This window comes from Rhopalosiphum maidis, chromosome 1 (genome assembly GCF_003676215.2).
Source record: "Rhopalosiphum maidis isolate BTI-1 chromosome 1, ASM367621v3, whole genome shotgun sequence".
Taxonomy (NCBI): domain Eukaryota; kingdom Metazoa; phylum Arthropoda; class Insecta; order Hemiptera; family Aphididae; genus Rhopalosiphum; species Rhopalosiphum maidis.
Window position 1 is genome coordinate 6482575 of NC_040877.1, and position 18703 is coordinate 6501277.

General features: G+C 29.6%; 1 protein-coding gene across 3 annotated transcripts in view; it reads left to right on the forward strand.

Annotated features, from left to right (window-relative positions):
* The window catches only part of LOC113560788 (calsenilin-like), a 130572-nt gene extending 112380 nt beyond the window's left edge, over positions 1–18192 (forward strand). Inside the window, exon 6 of one of the 3 annotated variants that reach the window (XM_026966856.1) lies at positions 17122–18188. In XM_026966856.1, the coding sequence (XP_026822657.1) occupies positions 17122–17220 (99 nt within the window). In that variant the 3' untranslated portion in view covers positions 17221–18188. Of the gene's footprint in view, positions 1–17121 lie in introns of all 3 variants that reach the window. The other 2 variants (XM_026966855.1, XM_026966854.1) reach the window with 2 other exon arrangements.
* The last annotated feature ends 511 nt before the right edge of the window (positions 18193–18703 follow it).

The following is an 18703-nucleotide window of genomic DNA, read 5'->3' on the forward strand; positions in this document are numbered from 1 at the left end:
ATTGACGCATTTAGGACCGTTTGCAACCGCGTTATACGTGGGTCCTCGGCAAGTTTTCTAGTCCGGAAGCACCAAACGTACTTGCGTTAAGGAAAAAAAAATAATAATAATAATAAAGCCTATTCGGAACTCCGTCTTCCGCTTTAGGGCGTCAATAATACTCGAGTTTCTTGTATACAACAGTATATATTATCATAAAACCGTTGGACAAATCGCGCGGACGAAACGAATGTGCCCCGTTGCGCTAAAACTTTTGGAGTTTTCCACTCTTGACGTTCGTTTCGGAACCGAAATCGTAAACTGTACTGTACTGCGTGCGCTATTAAGACGCATACCGCTACTGTGCTACTATACAATACCACTCCTACTTTTAAAATGTTTCCTACGCTCGCCGCTTACTGTATCTGCGACGGTAAAAATATATATTATTGGGATTACCTGTTCGAAATGAATAGGTTATTGGGCGTTTAAACGCCACAGGAGTTTGGCAAATCTTCAGGCTCCGATAGATACCGCATCTGTAACTGTTAGTGTGTATACGAGACAAGATGCAACGATATAATAATATATTATTGCATTTGTTTAGTCTTAGAGACCCGTTCTAACTTAATAATAATAGAATAAAAATAAAGCCGTCGTCCGCGCACACGTTTTGTTTAAACGAATATTGTGTTGTTTTCCGTACAGAAATAGCAAGGCAGCAATTTTATCGTATTTTATTCACAATAACCCGTAGACATTTTAGGCGTTTGAACGTGTGACGATCTTCAGCGCGGTATTAAAAAAAACGTATGCGGTGGTAAGGAGAAAGAGTTTAACGAACATTCGTCCAATTCCTGTTACAGTATAGTAAACCGGCGCCGCCGCTTGTACGCGACTACATTTCGTTATTGTTTATCACGCACGTGTCATTGTCAGACGTCGTTGTGCCGTCTTTATAATAATATAAACGCAGTATTATACAGTTTATTATCTGTAGACGATGTTTTAAAGCGTAAGCGTCGCCCGGCACCGTACGACGGTTCTGAGAAACCGTCTACAGAAGCGAGCGATATCGCATACCGTAATATTCTTAATAGCGTGTGCCGTAAAGAATACAGGAATCTGAGGATGTCTCACGAAAACATATTTTCGTAATTCTTTGATCCACCACCTAAGATCTCTATTGCGTACCGGCGTACGCCTGAGATTCGGTACACAACCCGACCCCGACACGCTGCAGCTCAAATTGAATTGGTCTAACGTCCCAGCTCACAACAGGACTTGGTTGAGTCATCGTGCCGCGCTTATAACGTTGCCGCCCGTTACCCAAGTCCAGATCCCGGTATTCTATTTAACTGATTTTCCGGGTAGAGTTAATTCACTCTGCCCACATATTATGTCATAATATGTTATATTAACGTAATAAAAAATTAAACATTTACTCAATAACCGATGTTTACTCTGAACGCCTTAAACCCACACGTGAGACCTTCAAACATTCTCAGTGATTTTTTTATAATCGTTACGTACTCGCGTTGCCTGAGGGCACAACACCGTGTTGATTGAAGGATAATATCATTTTGAAAAATGTATATATTTAAGAAAATAGTTTCTGTATAAAACCTGCGGAAAACAAATTAGTACAATTTACAACAAAAGTATATATATTTTTTTTTTTTTTTGTAAATCTATAGGACGTACTGATTATTGATAGGTGTAATCTCTAAATATTTTACTTTTTTTTTCGGTTTGTTTAACTATATAATTTACATTTTTAAACACATCAAAATTTAAGCTCACGTAGACAATGATATATTATTCCATGTTTATATGAAAATAGTTTAAAAACTATTCTTAAACAAATATATTCTTACACGCGTTTAAAAACACCGTAATACGCACCGGATAGTAAGCCACAAGTTCGCTCGTGTAGATCGTTCTTCAAAATGCTAAAGCATCAATGCAGCTTCAAATTTAAAAACAAACCATCCGTGGCATCCACCCAATTATATATCGTTTCACATTTGTGTTATTATTAAATCCTAAAATGAAAACAAAAAAAAAAAACGTATAAAAACTCTCGGTAACAGTACTTACGTGCAGTTGATGTTCGATCGAACCAATAACAATAATGGTTTGAACGACTGTCGTTATATTAAATCCATTCGTGCGTGGGATATTATATAAGTACTTAGTATTATCCTGCAGTGGACTGAATTTGCGTTATACCAAATACTCGGTTTCCAGAACAACAACAACAACTGTACGAGATTAACTGTGACTCGATGCGAACTTATACACTAGTGCGAAAGATTAGACGTGTAATAATAATAATATGTTTTTAACTCTTCGTCAAAAGCAATTTAGAACGCGGCCGGGCCATAATAATATTATGTATACAGACGTATCAGAGTCATCGCGCACTTAATACCTATTGGATTAAACGATTAAATCGACGATCGCAGTCACTGCGGTAGGCGTAGTTTTTTCAAAGTTTTCTAGACAACAGTATAATATTATTGGAATGTCTATTATAATATTTTTTGTATTATAATACTAGTCATACAAGCCGAATTTACGCGGGAAAAAATTGAACAAACTTAAAATACGACGCTTTTCCGAAATCGGCTTCGGTGAACCTAACATTGTGAACTGATTCCACCGAAATAGATATCTGCAGTGGTGGACTGATATATTTTTGACGGAAATTTAAACCACTCTCTGAGGACCAATTTTAATCCTGTATAATATAAACGAAAACGTATTCGATTATTGTAAGCCACCGTTATATTAATTCAAAAGGGTAGAAAAACGAAGTAAAAAACCCTTCCCTAAAAAAATATAATGGTTTAAATTTAATATTTCAAGTCTACAAGCCCTATACAAACATAGATTAATATAAATCTTTTTCGACGTAGTCGACGTCGGACCTAAAACCTAACAGTTTTTTTTATTATCGCTGCAGGCCTGCGGCCAAGAATATTTTCGGTATTTTTCAGTTAGCTATTTAGTTCGAATTTTCACAATAATTGTATGTGCGGTTAAGATACCGGACGCGGGTTATATTTTGATTTTGTTTCCGTCCCGAGTGATTACGCTCCGAGTGTAAGCTGCGCACCGTCATCTGAAACCGCGGTGGAGTGACAATTATTTTTAAGCCTCGCAAACGTATCTTTCCGCTCACTCCGGTAGCTTATTGTAGCGATGCGCCGCGTTGATGTTCAAGGGGTTGGGATGCGGAAAACGTGTCGAGCAATTTTAATTCTGAATATTTCAAATCCTCTAGAGTACAACGGCAGACCGTCAATCATCCACGCTAATTGGAACCAAACGGTGCCTCGTGGATTATCAAACTGCAGTACTTGAAAAGTTAAAAAAAAAAAACTTCTACGTAACATTTAATTGATTTTTTTTAGATTTTTATAGTTAATTTTCATAAAAAATAACAATACAAATTATTGATTATTTACATTTATATATTATTATTGCCATATTATTTTGAAAAACGGACGAATAACGGAATATCAAAATATTAATTCTTTAAAAGTAAAATCTTGGAACAATTTCTAGAAATAGTTTAATGTTTATATAATATGTTGATATTATATTGAGTAGTATCTAATAGTATAATACCAACTACATTATAAGTAAAATTAACATCAGAAGTATTAAAAATATCACGTATTTATTATTAACTTTAAACGGAATCGAGTAATTGACCAAACTACCGTATATTTTCTTTTTATTCATTTAACTTTTTTTTGGCAAATATTTTCTCATTCATCAGTTCGTGACCCGAGGATGACATTTGATCCTCGTAGACGTTTTGATTGTTAAAAAAATTCAACCAGAACGTCCCTAAAAGGATTATAAAATGTCCAAAAAGATCATGTTTGTTCCCTCAGGATCAAAATGTCACTAGAACGGAGCAACACGTCTGTGAATCAAATTTTTCTGTTCTCTTATTGTATATGACTAGTAAGTGGTAACTAACCATGTTACACTTTTCAATTTGAAAAATGTCCACCGTTCGTGAATTGCGTGGGAATCTTTAAATATAATACTTCACAATTGTTTGTACTTCTGACTGGTGTAGATTAATATCGTTCATGTTTTATATAGTATTATAATTACTATGATTAGTGATCTAGTTTTAAATATTACAGTTATTCGGTGTAGAAAATGTATTTAAAACGCTTTGTCTAGTTATTTAAACACATGTCTGAGCATTGATTTGTTTTCATAAAATATGATTAAAATCAATATATTTATGATTTATCAAATAATCGATTTTCTAATATTTCTCTGTATTTTATTGTACCTATAATACATCGTAGTATCTAGTGAAACACCGAAAAGAGTGAAAACCGAAATCTAGAATACCCAAAAACTTCTAGTGACTCATAATGTATAGAACACGCACACACACTTGGGTAGTTATAAATCAACAATCGATAATATCTTTAAGATGTTTCGGTGAGACGAGATAAATCTTAAGGAACACGTGCACTGCGCAATATATATTATGCAATTATTATACAGCCGCCATCCCGCAGCGTAATTATTGCGGAAGACCGAAAACTCAAATCTACACATTCGGGTGTTTAGATAGGTCCCGGTACGGCTAGTGGCGGGAGGCTGCGTGGACGAATATAAATTAGTTTTCGGCAGTCCGCGCGTGCCGGTCTGGACCAGGCAATCAATCCGGTCGGTTTTATGGTATTTCCGCCGCTGTTTCCGGTGACGCAGTGCAAGTGTGTGCGGGCGCAGAGAAAACGCGATTAATTCTCTGGGATCTCGGCCCCGCCGCGCGCAGCAAGATTCTCAGTCATCGCGACCATCGCATAGCTGCGCAGGTGGTATGGAGGAAAAATAATAATGGTACTTCCGCCGAGTAAAACAATGCCAGCCTCTCACCGACACTTGAAAATTTTTTTTATTATTATTGTTGTTATTAAATTCGATGAAAACGGCTTATTTAAAAAAAAAATACAACACAATATCAATGACATGCATGTAAAAAAATCCATTTGAATTTTAATTTTATAAAACCAAACCTGACCTAATCAGACTACTTCTTAAGATTAATAATATAATGTACTTCAATATTATTTATTAATATAAAATTAATAGTAATCATTTATTTTCTTCTATAGATGACTTTACGCGTGTTTTCACCAAACCAATATAATCAAATCATAATAAAATTGTGTCTAGAATTTAGATATATTTTTAAAATTCTCAAAAATATAATAGAATGAGATAAAATTATATACTTCGTAATACAGAGGAGCAAAATCTAAAAATATTTTTATTTTTTTTAAACATTTTTCTTCTATTTATGTTCTACAATGTCGTCACACATGACTGCATAAATAATGTACCTACTTGAATATTTATAATTGTCTTAGATCCGACATTTTAGACTTACGGTGTCAAATATTTTATATTAAAATAATATTATTTTTAACATTATCAACTCTTCGCATCATTTATATATTTAAAAATATATATATTATTTTCACATAATATATATATTATTATGTTTTTTCTCAGTTAACTTCTTATTTGCTTTATTTTATTTTTTAGTATGATTGTCATAACGTTCAAGAAATTATTGGCTTTTGGCATTTTTTGTATGCTAAAAGACAAAATGGAACGGTGGGTTTTTTTTTTTTAACACGATTGTATTGTATTCAGAATAATTAACGTGTGATGAGCCAATGGACGACGGTATTAAAATTCTCGTAACTATACTTTTTTAATAAAATGAACATACGATATCTGTATTCCGATTTTATATAATATCAATATTATTACATTAATGACCATTTAAAATACATTTGTTCATTTTGATATTTTTATCGAATATATTAGCATAATAAAAAAAAAACTTTGTGTCATCCGTAAACGACGAGTATAAATACTGGATTAAACAAAATTTGAAGCACATAAGAGGCATTATTTTAATAGCAGGTAACAAAGTGCTATGTTGCTTGCTCCCGCGTAAGACCAGAAAACAATGCACACATCTACGCCCTTGATCATAAAAATGCTGATTTAAATGGCCAAAAAAATTAGATTTGACAATCTTGGGTAGGACAGCTATGTACAATGTATGTGTCAAAAATATCATCTTTACCCCAAATCAGTTATTATTTATCGACACATGTTACGCCAAATGATAGTATTAGGCAACTAAATTAACATGAATGCATTTTGTACTGGTAATGAAATATATATTATATTGTATAATTGTTGATTATATTATGTCATATAAAAAAGAAACTATCATTCTATATGAATACTCTAAAACATAGTTTTGCTACAGTTATCAGTTTTTGTAAATTAATTGAAACTGTTTTTAAAAACTCTAAACCAATAATTCAACATCTGAGAAACATTTCAAAACCAAATGTGCATAACATTTTCTGTTAAAATTGTGAAATTAACTTTGTTTTTAGTAAAAAAAAAAGCAGAAAACTGACATTTTTGTATATAAAAAACGGAAAAATTATTTATTTGTTTGTACAGATGGTGTAATTTAAAGCTTATAGTTAACTTCATCAATTTTAAACATAAAACCAATCTAAAAAAAATAAAAAAACATTAATTCAATATAACAAATAAAAATAATTTTTATAGATTATAGGTATATCCATAAGGCTTAGCTTAAAAAATATTTAAAATTATCGAACATTTGTCTAACTAAATTAAAACAGTAACATAACTAATTATTGATAAATCGACGTAAAGAAGCGTGTAAAATAAAATAATATTTTATAATTCTATACCAGGGGTGGCCATCATAAAAATCTTCATATATTCGCGAGCTACATGGTAAATACAATTATATCAAAAACCAAAATGTTTACAAATTTATACAAAAATTAAAACTTATAATAATAATAAGTAGGTTTTGATTTTATAAATAAGACACAGTCTGTATAGGACGTGAATCACAAGTTAGCCACCCCTGTTGTATACTAAGAAAATTATATAATTCAAAAAAATTAGTACCCAATTATTCCTGTTATAATGTAGTAACATCGCTTGACTCAAAACCAAAAAAGTGATAACTATATCTTAAAACATCAAATTATTCAGAAAAGTAATTTTAAAATATCTTTTTTGGCAATGAATACACTATTAAAATTAACGAAGTTGTTCTGCTCTGAGTTTTTAAATTTATTTTTTGTTTTAAGCAAAACTTTAAGTTTAAAAAAAGATAAAATATACATGACAGTTAAACATCAAAAAGGTCTATATAAAAAATATTTTGAATATTAAATATACTTTTTCATTTTGCTATGAATTTATTATCTATTCTGAATTAAAATGAATGTTTTTGTTATGACGTTTTACCAATTTCGAAATAATAAATAATAATGGATTCTTTTGTTTATTAAATAAATACTTTTTTTATAATTTACAAAATGTAAACCAAATAATTTGTTTTTAACTGTAGATAAGACAAGTAACACAATTTAGTAACGCCTCCTCCCATCCTCCTGAAACATTAGATTTGAATGTAAGTAAATATCAAAACCCAAATGTAACATAATTTAAAACTTTAAAACCAAATTAATATTTTGATACTACAAATATTATTTTTATGATTTATTATTTTGTTGAGAAATTTACAATTATAATAGTAATATTAAACTATAATATTATTATTTTATATGGTTCATACTATAAATACGAGATGTAGTAAATTATGATGTTTAGTTAATAATGTTAATTTATTTATTTTATCACGTAGATAGAATATTTTGTTTTTAACCTAACCAAATGATGCTATACGAGATCATTATTAAATACAAATTTTGTAAAATAGGATAATCTTTAAAGGATAAATATTTAATAATGCTTACATGGTTATCTGTGAGCTTGGAATGTAGAGCACTAATAACTAATTAACCTCCATTCATAAACAAGTAAATTCAGAAAAAATAGATTTAGTACCTTTTAGTCGTGTGCTCGTGAATTATTAAATATATTTAAATAATAATTAATTCATATTACGAGTATACGTATATTATGTATCGTATGAATTCTGCCGTATGCCGTAAACTAATGTGATTAAATTTCATGAGAATTCATAAAATATGAATATAATAATATTAAAGCTTTATATTTTAATCAATACAATATAATTTTTGAAGCAGTACATAATTTATTATCTATTGCACTGTATATTTTCATAGACTGGTAAAAGAAAAAATTCTTAGACATAGAAATAATAATATTTGGTTTTTTCATAGATTATTGCGAAAATGACGTGTTGATTTTTAATAACTTAATTTTAATAAAAATTAGTAGACAAAGCGACTCAAAGTTATCAATGCTTCAGCTTTTATTTTTTAATCATAATTATTTACTATTTTATTTATTATCAAAATGTTTTTGAAAATGGTATTTATTTTTTATACGACCATACTGTGTACTTACTTATCTTCATGGGCATAGACTATGAGTATAGCTAAAAAATTGGAATGCATTGATGTCAACTACAATTTTATCGAAGAAGGTGCTAAATTGAGCCAGATTTTATGGACTTTCCAAATATTTTTTGCACCGGGGTTTAAAAATCGTAAATTTAGCATTGAAAAATTCATATGGTACAATTTGACGAATCGACGTCATACTCTATCATATTATAGGATATATTATGATAATGTTGCACAATCTATGGTTAGAGTGGTTAGTCAGACCGTGGTAATATTCTGATGTCATCTTGTCGTCATCGTGTGTACGAGCATACTTGACTTTGTGGAGACGAAAAATCGATGTCTGTCCCGAGCGAGCGTGAAAACTATTCTACACCCACGCTCGTCGTTCGACGTTCCGGTATAGGGATGAAAGAAAGATAGAGGTGTGTATAATATATAAATATATATATATATATATATAAATCACCTAGTTCGACTTTATAATAATATATTATTACGTCGAATCGAACGCAAACTCTGAAACTCGAGATCATTTTTTTCCAACCCTCTTTTTTAATCGAAACGTCACTGCCTAATAAGCAGCGCGCGTCGTCCGCAAGTGAATATTATCGTATATGTATACCGCCGTATACCTATAGTGTACCTACGCGTTTTCGGAAAGTTTCACCACACGTTACGGATTTCTCTTTGCGCCGCACCGGAAAAATCTAATATAATCTATTAGTTCTCAATACGAACATCAACGGTTGTGAAAGTTTTCGCCATCTGCGACCGTGAAACCGCTGTCTTCCACCTTGTAATCAGTATAATGGCGACCATTGGACACGCACGCCTTATTTACGTTAGGTCCGAGAACGAGCGTATTGACTACACAATAATTATTAAGCTTACGTCTAACTTATGTTGCGGCGAGTAATTACTCAATTCAAACGATAGTTTTCTACTACATAATATAACTGTATAGTAGTGCCGATACGCAGGCGCGTAGCCAGAAGGTGTTGTTAATACACCCTGCTCGGCGTTACAAATACATTATATGCTAAAACATTTTCGATTTTGTGTTAGGATTAATTATGTTTAAATATAGAACACCCTCGGTGTCCGAAATATTGTCCACTATTTGGAGGTGTCCGGTGTACTTAGAGATTAGGGATGTTTTACTCATCCCAAATTTTTCATCGTACGCACAAACGATTAAACTCGCATATTTGTATTTATATTGGACGCCCGAAATTCAAGAATATTAATTTTTCTTTTAAATTCAATCTTTTTCGTTTAATGGCAATTGCGTAATAAACGTTCGTACTACAATAAACGTCTGTCTATTGGAATTACAAACACAACAAAATACGTACAGGACAAATTCACATTACAAAAATACTTTCGTCGACGCAATAACATTTCAATGACTAGACGGATAAGATAAAGTATAATATGTAGTTTAATAATGTGTGATGGGTAATATCAATAAAATACAACTTATAAGTGCAGACTTTTATCTAGAAATTCCACGATTATTATTATTCTAAATTTAGGTTTAAAATGTATGAAAGTTAAGAGTTAAAATGCCAGAGGTTTTTCTATAGAAGATTGGTGAAAATGTCTCAAAAAAATGTCCGCCCTTTAGAGGTGCCCGTTAAGAGAGGTTTCACCATATTTTGTTTAAAGGAATATTCAAAATTTCATCGTATTTTAAAATGTATTAAATATATATTATAATATAAATCATATAACTCCAAGATGAACGCGTGAATAACCTTTCTTTAAGGTGCACGTCGACATTAAATTCAAACACCCCCGTTTAAAAAATCTCGATAAAAATGCAAAATAAAAGTTTCAAAATTGAATTTATTAGTAATTAATTAAAATTTAATAGGAAACTAAGACGGTTATCATAACTATTATTATTATATTATTATAACTAGGCATTCGGCTGTTTTAATCATCAAAACAAATAGTTTTGTCGAGAAGCAGCCGATATAACGACGATCAGTTGAAGTCAAAAACGGGAGAATACAATTAATGTGTAATACTCTTTTACCTATCCACTTGTTAATACGACGTGGTCAGACTGCTGTTTGTTTATTTGAAACACATTAGTTGTGTAACTGTCGAGATTGTCTTACGGTGTAATGACTATTCTATCTATTTGTACACGTTTTTCTCGTCTTCGTAAAATCATAAACATCGCCGAGAAAAGAGCAGAATTGTTTTTTCATTGGCCGTCTCGCGCATTGTGAATAATAATATTATATTATTATTGGTATATTCATTGTCCCTTTACGGAGCGGAGTAGGTGGTTTGGGAATTTTAAATGTTTTGAATGGTGTATTATTGTCATGGGTATTATACATGTATAAGACGTTTTTACTATCTCAGGCGAATCGATTACCAGATCCGTTTGACACCTCTCTTTGGTTCGGCGAGAGTTATTATTTATAATTCGTCGGCGGTCATCAATTTTATCGAGTGCTATCCATTGGGGAATATACCAAAATATAGGTATATATACAATATATATATATATATATTGTAGGAGCTCTTATATCTGTGCTGAAATAAACCGAATAGAAGAAAACGATAAAATGAGAAACTTTTCGAAGTATCAGTGATCGCCCATCGATGTGAGTATTAGTATAGAAATGTATATATCTTACGATGCACTGTAGTTTTCGTAATTAATACGATCTGGTGCTTTTGGTCTTGCGACGTAAGCCTCCGTCAACCACCCATCATTGTCCATTACACTATAATATTATATAACTGCAAATGCTTACGCACCATATTATTTTATAGTATTAGATTTATTTAGGATTTTTCACGTCCAAACGAAATACGGCGAACAAAAGAGTTGTCACTCGCGCCAGACACACCTCGTTATAATATAATAATATATGTAAAACATTTTTGTTTGGGTATCATAATTTTAATGACAGTTGTTCAGATCCAAATATTTGGTCATTCATATTCTCGGTTTAAAAATAAAACGTTGTCGACTCATTTCATTTTTAAGGTAAAAATTGTTTATAAATTCAAACGTAATTGAAACAATCGGTGAATACATAATTAATAAGAAAATACGCCTAGCACAACAAACCAAATACATTTAATTATAATATACAAAATACATTTTTTTTTATGTATTAAATAAGAGTAATAATCGAATATTATTTTATGATAAAATAAATATGTGTATGTAAAATTGTATCTATTTATATAGCTTAAGCTGCTGTCTACACATTCAGGTAAAAATATAGACAATATAGCGAATTAAGATTAATTAACAAATCAACGAAGACTAGTAATGAATATAATGATATTTATTCCATATACATTGTACAATACAATAATATAATATATGATTTATTATTTAGCAGAAAAATTAAGCACGTTAAACATTCCTATTAAAAATTGTATTAGCATATATTTTATTAACTTTAATAACTATAAATTTATCAATAAGATATATTTAAATTACATTTGACACATGTAATCAATATGTTTATGTACCTAATGATTAATGAGTAACGTTGTCATTAAATAATTATGAATATTGTCAAAAAATAGCGAAAATTAAAATTGGTTTAAAATATATAAACTGCAAACTGTTATATAGATCAACGCTACAACTTAAGTCATCACTCCTCCTATATACCTCAATAATCAGACCACTTTTAACGTATGCCTGCCCTGTTTGGGCAGCAACCTCGCCCACTAAAATTAAGAAAATCTAAACTCTCCAAAACAAATTCCTTAGAATTTGCCTTAAAGCACTTAGGTATATGAGGAATCGCCAAATACACAATGATACTGGAATATCCCAAATAAGTATCAGGATTAAAACCCAACTTAAAAACTTTCGCACCAAGCTGAAAGACTCGGACGGAGCTCGCCATTACCAATTAGGAAAGAAAACCCAAAATAGGCGACTGCAACCTAACCCAAGACATTCTCACGTCAGACACTGAAGAACTCTCATCGGAAGATGATGAATAAACCAATAAATAATGTCAAATTTAATTAATAATTGTTATACCATTGTAATCACTAATATAAATCCAAATATCAAATTCAAATTGTAATTGTAAATGTAATGTAACGTACTTAACTTGTAATAACACCTAAAGTGCTGAAACATTTTAAAATAATAAAATAAAAAAAACATACTTTTAGATAAAACGTAAGGCTTCAGAGATATTGTATAATGCATCTTTATCACACAAATAAAGATTCAACATTTTGAAGTGCCTGAATGGGTTGACATTAAGTATCATATTCAAAATTATTTTTACAACATACTAAAATAAATTTCGGGTCTCTGACATAAGACTATTGAAGTTCAAAAATAATAACCACCTTAATGAACGGGCAAGGCAAACGTGATTCACATAAGTTGAAAGTCAACGATCGATAAACGTACAGATAAGTGATTTAAGATAGATATAATGTTTTAACACTTCCGTCCCAATACTCGTGAATTTGAAACTTTAAATAACATATTATTATAAAACATTGCTACTTTTACGATCCTCTTATTTTGAAAGTCTGAAGAATGACGAAATAATATTTAAACATCTGCGCGTGGATATTAGTTGACTATTTATAGTTTTTTTTTCTAAACTCACATTTTAAATAGCTTTAAAATGCATTTTTATTTCTTATAAAGTTCTATTGCAAGATAATATACAGCTAAACGAATACACGCATACACAAAATATATAAGTGTATAGTGTGTATATAATATTTACAAATTAAAGCAATTCCAAAATCAATATTCCATTTAAAAAATATCATAAGCCAAAGTAGGGTAACCCTTTTAAGTCCTTTTTTTTAAACCAATACGCTCAAGCACATATTGAATAACATTATAATTGGAATAATAGTAAGTTGACGCTCTTCATAACCAACCTAACCTAATTTTCTAAATCATACCAATTTATTATACAGAGTAAAATACATTCAAATGGGTTTGATAAACAATGCATTATTACGCATTATTTATTATTCCGTTTTGTATAAATTTATGAAATATAACATTGAAATTTATATTTACAAAAATTTAATTTCAAAATAAACGTTTTGAAACTAAAATTCTCACATAAGGATCAAGACACACAGATTGCAGATTTTATTTGAAACCTGATATAATGGATTCTTTTTTGAAATTAGAAAAAAAATTACTTCATTCAAGTAGTCACAGAAAATTATTGATATACAATTATAAAATTGTTCACAAAATTAAAAGTACATCAATTAAGTAAAATGATTAGAAAAACATAAGTTCAATAAATAATTCAATATAGGTTGTCGAGTGAACAAATACAATTTTCTTATATAAATATTTTAACTCTAAATAATTATGAAAATTAACTATAGGTACTAAATCCAGGTTAAAACATATTAATATGGTGCCAAATGTTAGATCCAAATTCTCGTTTACCAAATTAGCTATTAAAAATATAATATAATATATATTCCATAAAAATCGATAAAAACACAATCATGGTAAAAAAATAACCCCCCCCCACATTAGACTTGCGCGAAGCCTAAATAAAAAAAATCAGAATAGGTATAACTAAATTCTATGTGATATCGATTATTTCAAAGTATTTAAGTTATATAAGAAAAAAAATGCCTCAAAAAACAAATAATTAGTAAGCTTAACTTTATAACGCATGAATTTCAATCAAACACTTCAATCCCAAAAAAAAGCTTTTGAAAAATCATAATGGATACGTAGAAGCAAAGTCCACAGATCATATTAAAAATCTAAAAGACAATATAATACGATAAATCCCAAGTGGTGTAATATTACGCACTCTACAGTCACCACTTATCACGACATAAAGCCGTTTAGAATTTTGAATTATCAGCTGGAAACTATCATAAACTCGTTATCAGAGAACAGGAAATATTATAGAATGAAGAAAACTTGTTAAATCGGGCGTCTCGAATGTCACCCACACAATAGTTCGTTAAAATCACTTTGTTAATTATGTTACCCACGCGATAATTACTATAATTATATGCAACACCGCTTACGGCGACGTGTCTTTGAAATTACGCCATCATCATAAGTGGGAAAGAAATGGTGTGCATATAATAATAATAGTAATAATAAAAAATGCTGATGAAAGTCGATTTTCAGTATCTGAGTCTTTGGTAAAATTCCGGAAAGTATTTAATTATGTGAAGATGAGTCATCGGATCAGAGTACGGATTTCTAAACAATAAAAACTAAAGAAAAGCACTTGAAATAAAGCAATATAGCTCTAAAAATCTTCCGAGAAGGCTAAAAAAAAAAAAAAACATTAAATTTAAACCATTATATTATTAAATTATTAAAAAAAAAAAAATGTATTACAATAAAATAGATTTCTATTCATAAACCTGTTATGTTTCTTTTTCTGAAATTAATCTGTAAATTAAATGAATTCTATTTAAGAAAATTTATAAAAATAAATTGGACAATAGTTACAAAAAGATTTAAGTACCTTTTTTTAAGTGTTCAAATAATAATCTTTTTCGACGATCGAACAATAAATGTTTATAATTCGAAAATCTATGAATATTATATTTTTTTCAGCAGAAACACTACACAAAAAGACACTTTGCAAGAAGTACAGCATTGAGCCAGCCATTGGCACATGAAAAAAATGTATTCACTGAATTATTTTACAGAATTTCGAATACAAGCACTAAAATTAATACAATTAATAATTTTGGAATTTCGTAAATTACAGTCAATAAGAATATCGAACTTTACGGTGTTACAACGAAAACTAAACTGAGAAAGAGAACAATAATATCATGTTTATTGCCGTTTCAAGATAAAATTAATCTACTATATACGATACAAGACAAACAGACTCACGACGAACATTGTCAAAAAATGTCCGAAATGACGTCTACTTTTATGGATAAATCTATAAATCAAATCAAATGTAACCAGATAAAATTGAATGGACCATGTCCTTGGAACAAATGATATACTCAATACAAAAAAAGCAAAATAAATTTTCGCGCATTCGTTTCTAAATAATATAAATTGAATTTATAGTATACATAGCTTCATTTTAGAGCAATAGAAAAAATAAAGTAAATTCCTTTAAAATCCGTACCCTAAAGATAACTTCACGTTCACGTAACAATCAGTATTTCCGTAAAATTCATTTTATTTTTCTTGTCAACCTATATGTAATAAATAATAATTAATATTTATTATCATGATTAAAATTATGACGTTGACAATAAAAATGTAAAATGTAATAATAACAAATATCTTGATTTTGGATCCTATAACTAATAGAATAATAAACAAATTTTTGTATTACAAGAATTTAGTGATAAGAGTAAAAGAATATGTGTCCCTATATATTTTCAAAAAACTCACATGTCATTCTCTCAAAAGTCCAAACCTGTCCATCTCTCTTCTCTCCAAAAAGTACTTCGGTCTCGCGTTTTATCCGTTATCTGTTAATCTATGGGTGCCAAAGACCCCAATACAAAATTGCCATATAGGTTAGATTAGAAACGCTGTCACTGTATTTTATAATCATATGCTTAACATCGCCACCTGTTTATATTTAATGATATTTTAAGACGAGTCGATAGAAGATATTTTTGTACGTTGATTTTTGCCGGTTATTATTATGGCCCATTTAAAATATTACGACGAATAACAACATATAACACAATACCATAATATAGATAATAACGTTTGGTTTGAATTTTTTACATTTTAGTCTACATAACAATAGGGATAGAATAGGTTTAATATTTTTCAAATCTATAAAAATGTACCCTTATCGTCTTTTTTTCTTTCTAAAAAATCTTTTCATAATCGTTTAATGCGTACTGGCGCGTCTCAATATTTACGTATTGAATATATATCAATATCACTGATACTTATAACATTGTATTCTACCTTTGCTTCTTTTACGGGAACTCTGATACTCTGAATACTCTGATATAGACGCACATAGGGAAGTGCTTAGCACCTACAGGCTCAAAATGAATAATTTATTTCAACATTTCACCAATCATTCGGTAAATTGTTGTAGTTTCGTTGGTTTGGATAAATATATATATTTTTTTTTACTGTTTTAATTAAAACAGTATTGTGTGATTGCTGTTTCATTTTACATTGTAACATTAAACAATTCTGGCAAAAAGGATCAAAATTGTGTGAATATAAATAATATACAATTGACAATACTACCCACAAACGAAGGTTAGTTCTTTATTATCGGTTTGGATTATGTTTTATTGATTTATTTAATTATACTGTATTTCAATAAAATAAAATAAAACATGAATTTAAAACGTCTCTACCGAAGTCTTTATTATAATATATTGTTTTACAATATTTATTAGCTAAAGTTTCAAATAAAAAACAAAACCACAAACGGTGTAAACGGTGTAAGCCAGACAAACTTTATGAGTAAGCCCTCATAATAATTGAAAAAGAGCAGTCTAAAAATAATACTTTGAATACTAATGAATATTTTCGAAGAACTGTTTATATAAGAACCATTGATAGCAAGATAATGATTATAAATTTAGAAAAACGTTTTTCTGACGAGAAATCAAACCATAGTATTATTATTTTAAACTTATTGACAGTTTACAATATACATAATATAATAGTATATGCACATTAATCGGGTTTTTATGTTTACAGAAAATGGACCTCAACCGAGACGGGGTGGTGTCATTCGACGAGTTCATGGAAACCTGTAAAAACGACGAGAACATAACCCGTGCAATGATCTCAATGTAGATGAGAGATATCGTAAATATAGATGATCCGTATGATACATACCGTGGATGTCGTTTTACAATAAAATTATACCCGAAAAACCGATGGGCGATTACGGTCGGACGACATAAAATCGACAGACATCATCCAAACGATGAACAGTAGTAATTATATTATACCTACGAAGTATAATATTTATTTTATTTTTTTGCTAAAACTTTTTTTTTGACATATTGTACGATTGAATTCATTTTTTATTTTTTTCCTCAACGCTATCTGTAAAAAAAAGGTTTATAATTTTCAAAACAGACGGAGAAATATAATATAGTGTATTATAATATTATTATTATTTTATGTTGGGTTCCATGTATGAGACGCCAGTCATGTAATATAAATAACATAATATCGTAATAAATAATAGTCGGTGTATACAACTTTTTCGAAACAAATTCCGTGCATACAAGTTAGGTGTCAAAATGCCACTCAATGTGATTCCATGTGAAATGCCATCGTATTCATTTTTTTCTTTTCTTTTTAATATACTTCGTCAAAATAATATAACATAATATAGTAAGTTATATTATAATAACACTATTGTGTGTACTATTTAATGTACGTTTTTAACGATACAATATTTATACGTTACTTATACACCGTTCATAGACAAATATCTCGACTCCGGTGGAACAGGGTAATAATAAGAATATTCACGATAATGCCGCACATGATGCAGAGAAACTATAGACTAGATGTTATAGTAGATAGATAATATTATGATGGGTTTATCGAGTAATATACAGAATGATTTACGAAGCATACACTTTCTTGTCTCTTCAATAATGCAATTATTTTAAATCTATTTTTTATATTTTTAAATATACGAGTACTTCAAGACCACATTTTAAAATTTTTTTAAGATTTTTTTTTAAGTAATAAGACCTGATGGATTTCTGTGGAGATACAACATTTTGTTTTGAGTTATTTGATATTATATACTAAGGATAATAAGTCTAGTATAATTAATTTGAAATATATGGTGTTAATGGTAATTTTAAAGTTAGGTATAGTCAATAATATTGTATTAACTGTTAATATAAGTATAATATACTTTGTAAAAATAGTTCGATTATAATAAATATTAGATCCGATATTACATCTATTTTATATTTTTGTAAAACCATTTTTAAGGATTATTATCTTTTGTATTAACAAATTAATAGCAGAGAAATTTGTTTGAATTTAAAATTAGGCATATCAAAATGTCCAACTAATTATGCTACAGAACACTCTATCATTTTAAAATATTTTCTTTAATTAAGTATATTTAAAAATTCCAAAAATCAGATTTTGAATAAATACACTATTGCAGAGAATATTTTGGAGTGAGAGTGCTTGGTTAATCATTCTGTACAAGATTTTCGACGAAATGTCATCGTAATAATAATTATACTATTTAATATTTATAAGACACGCGCGCTTTTTTTTTTTTTACGAACGACCGCAG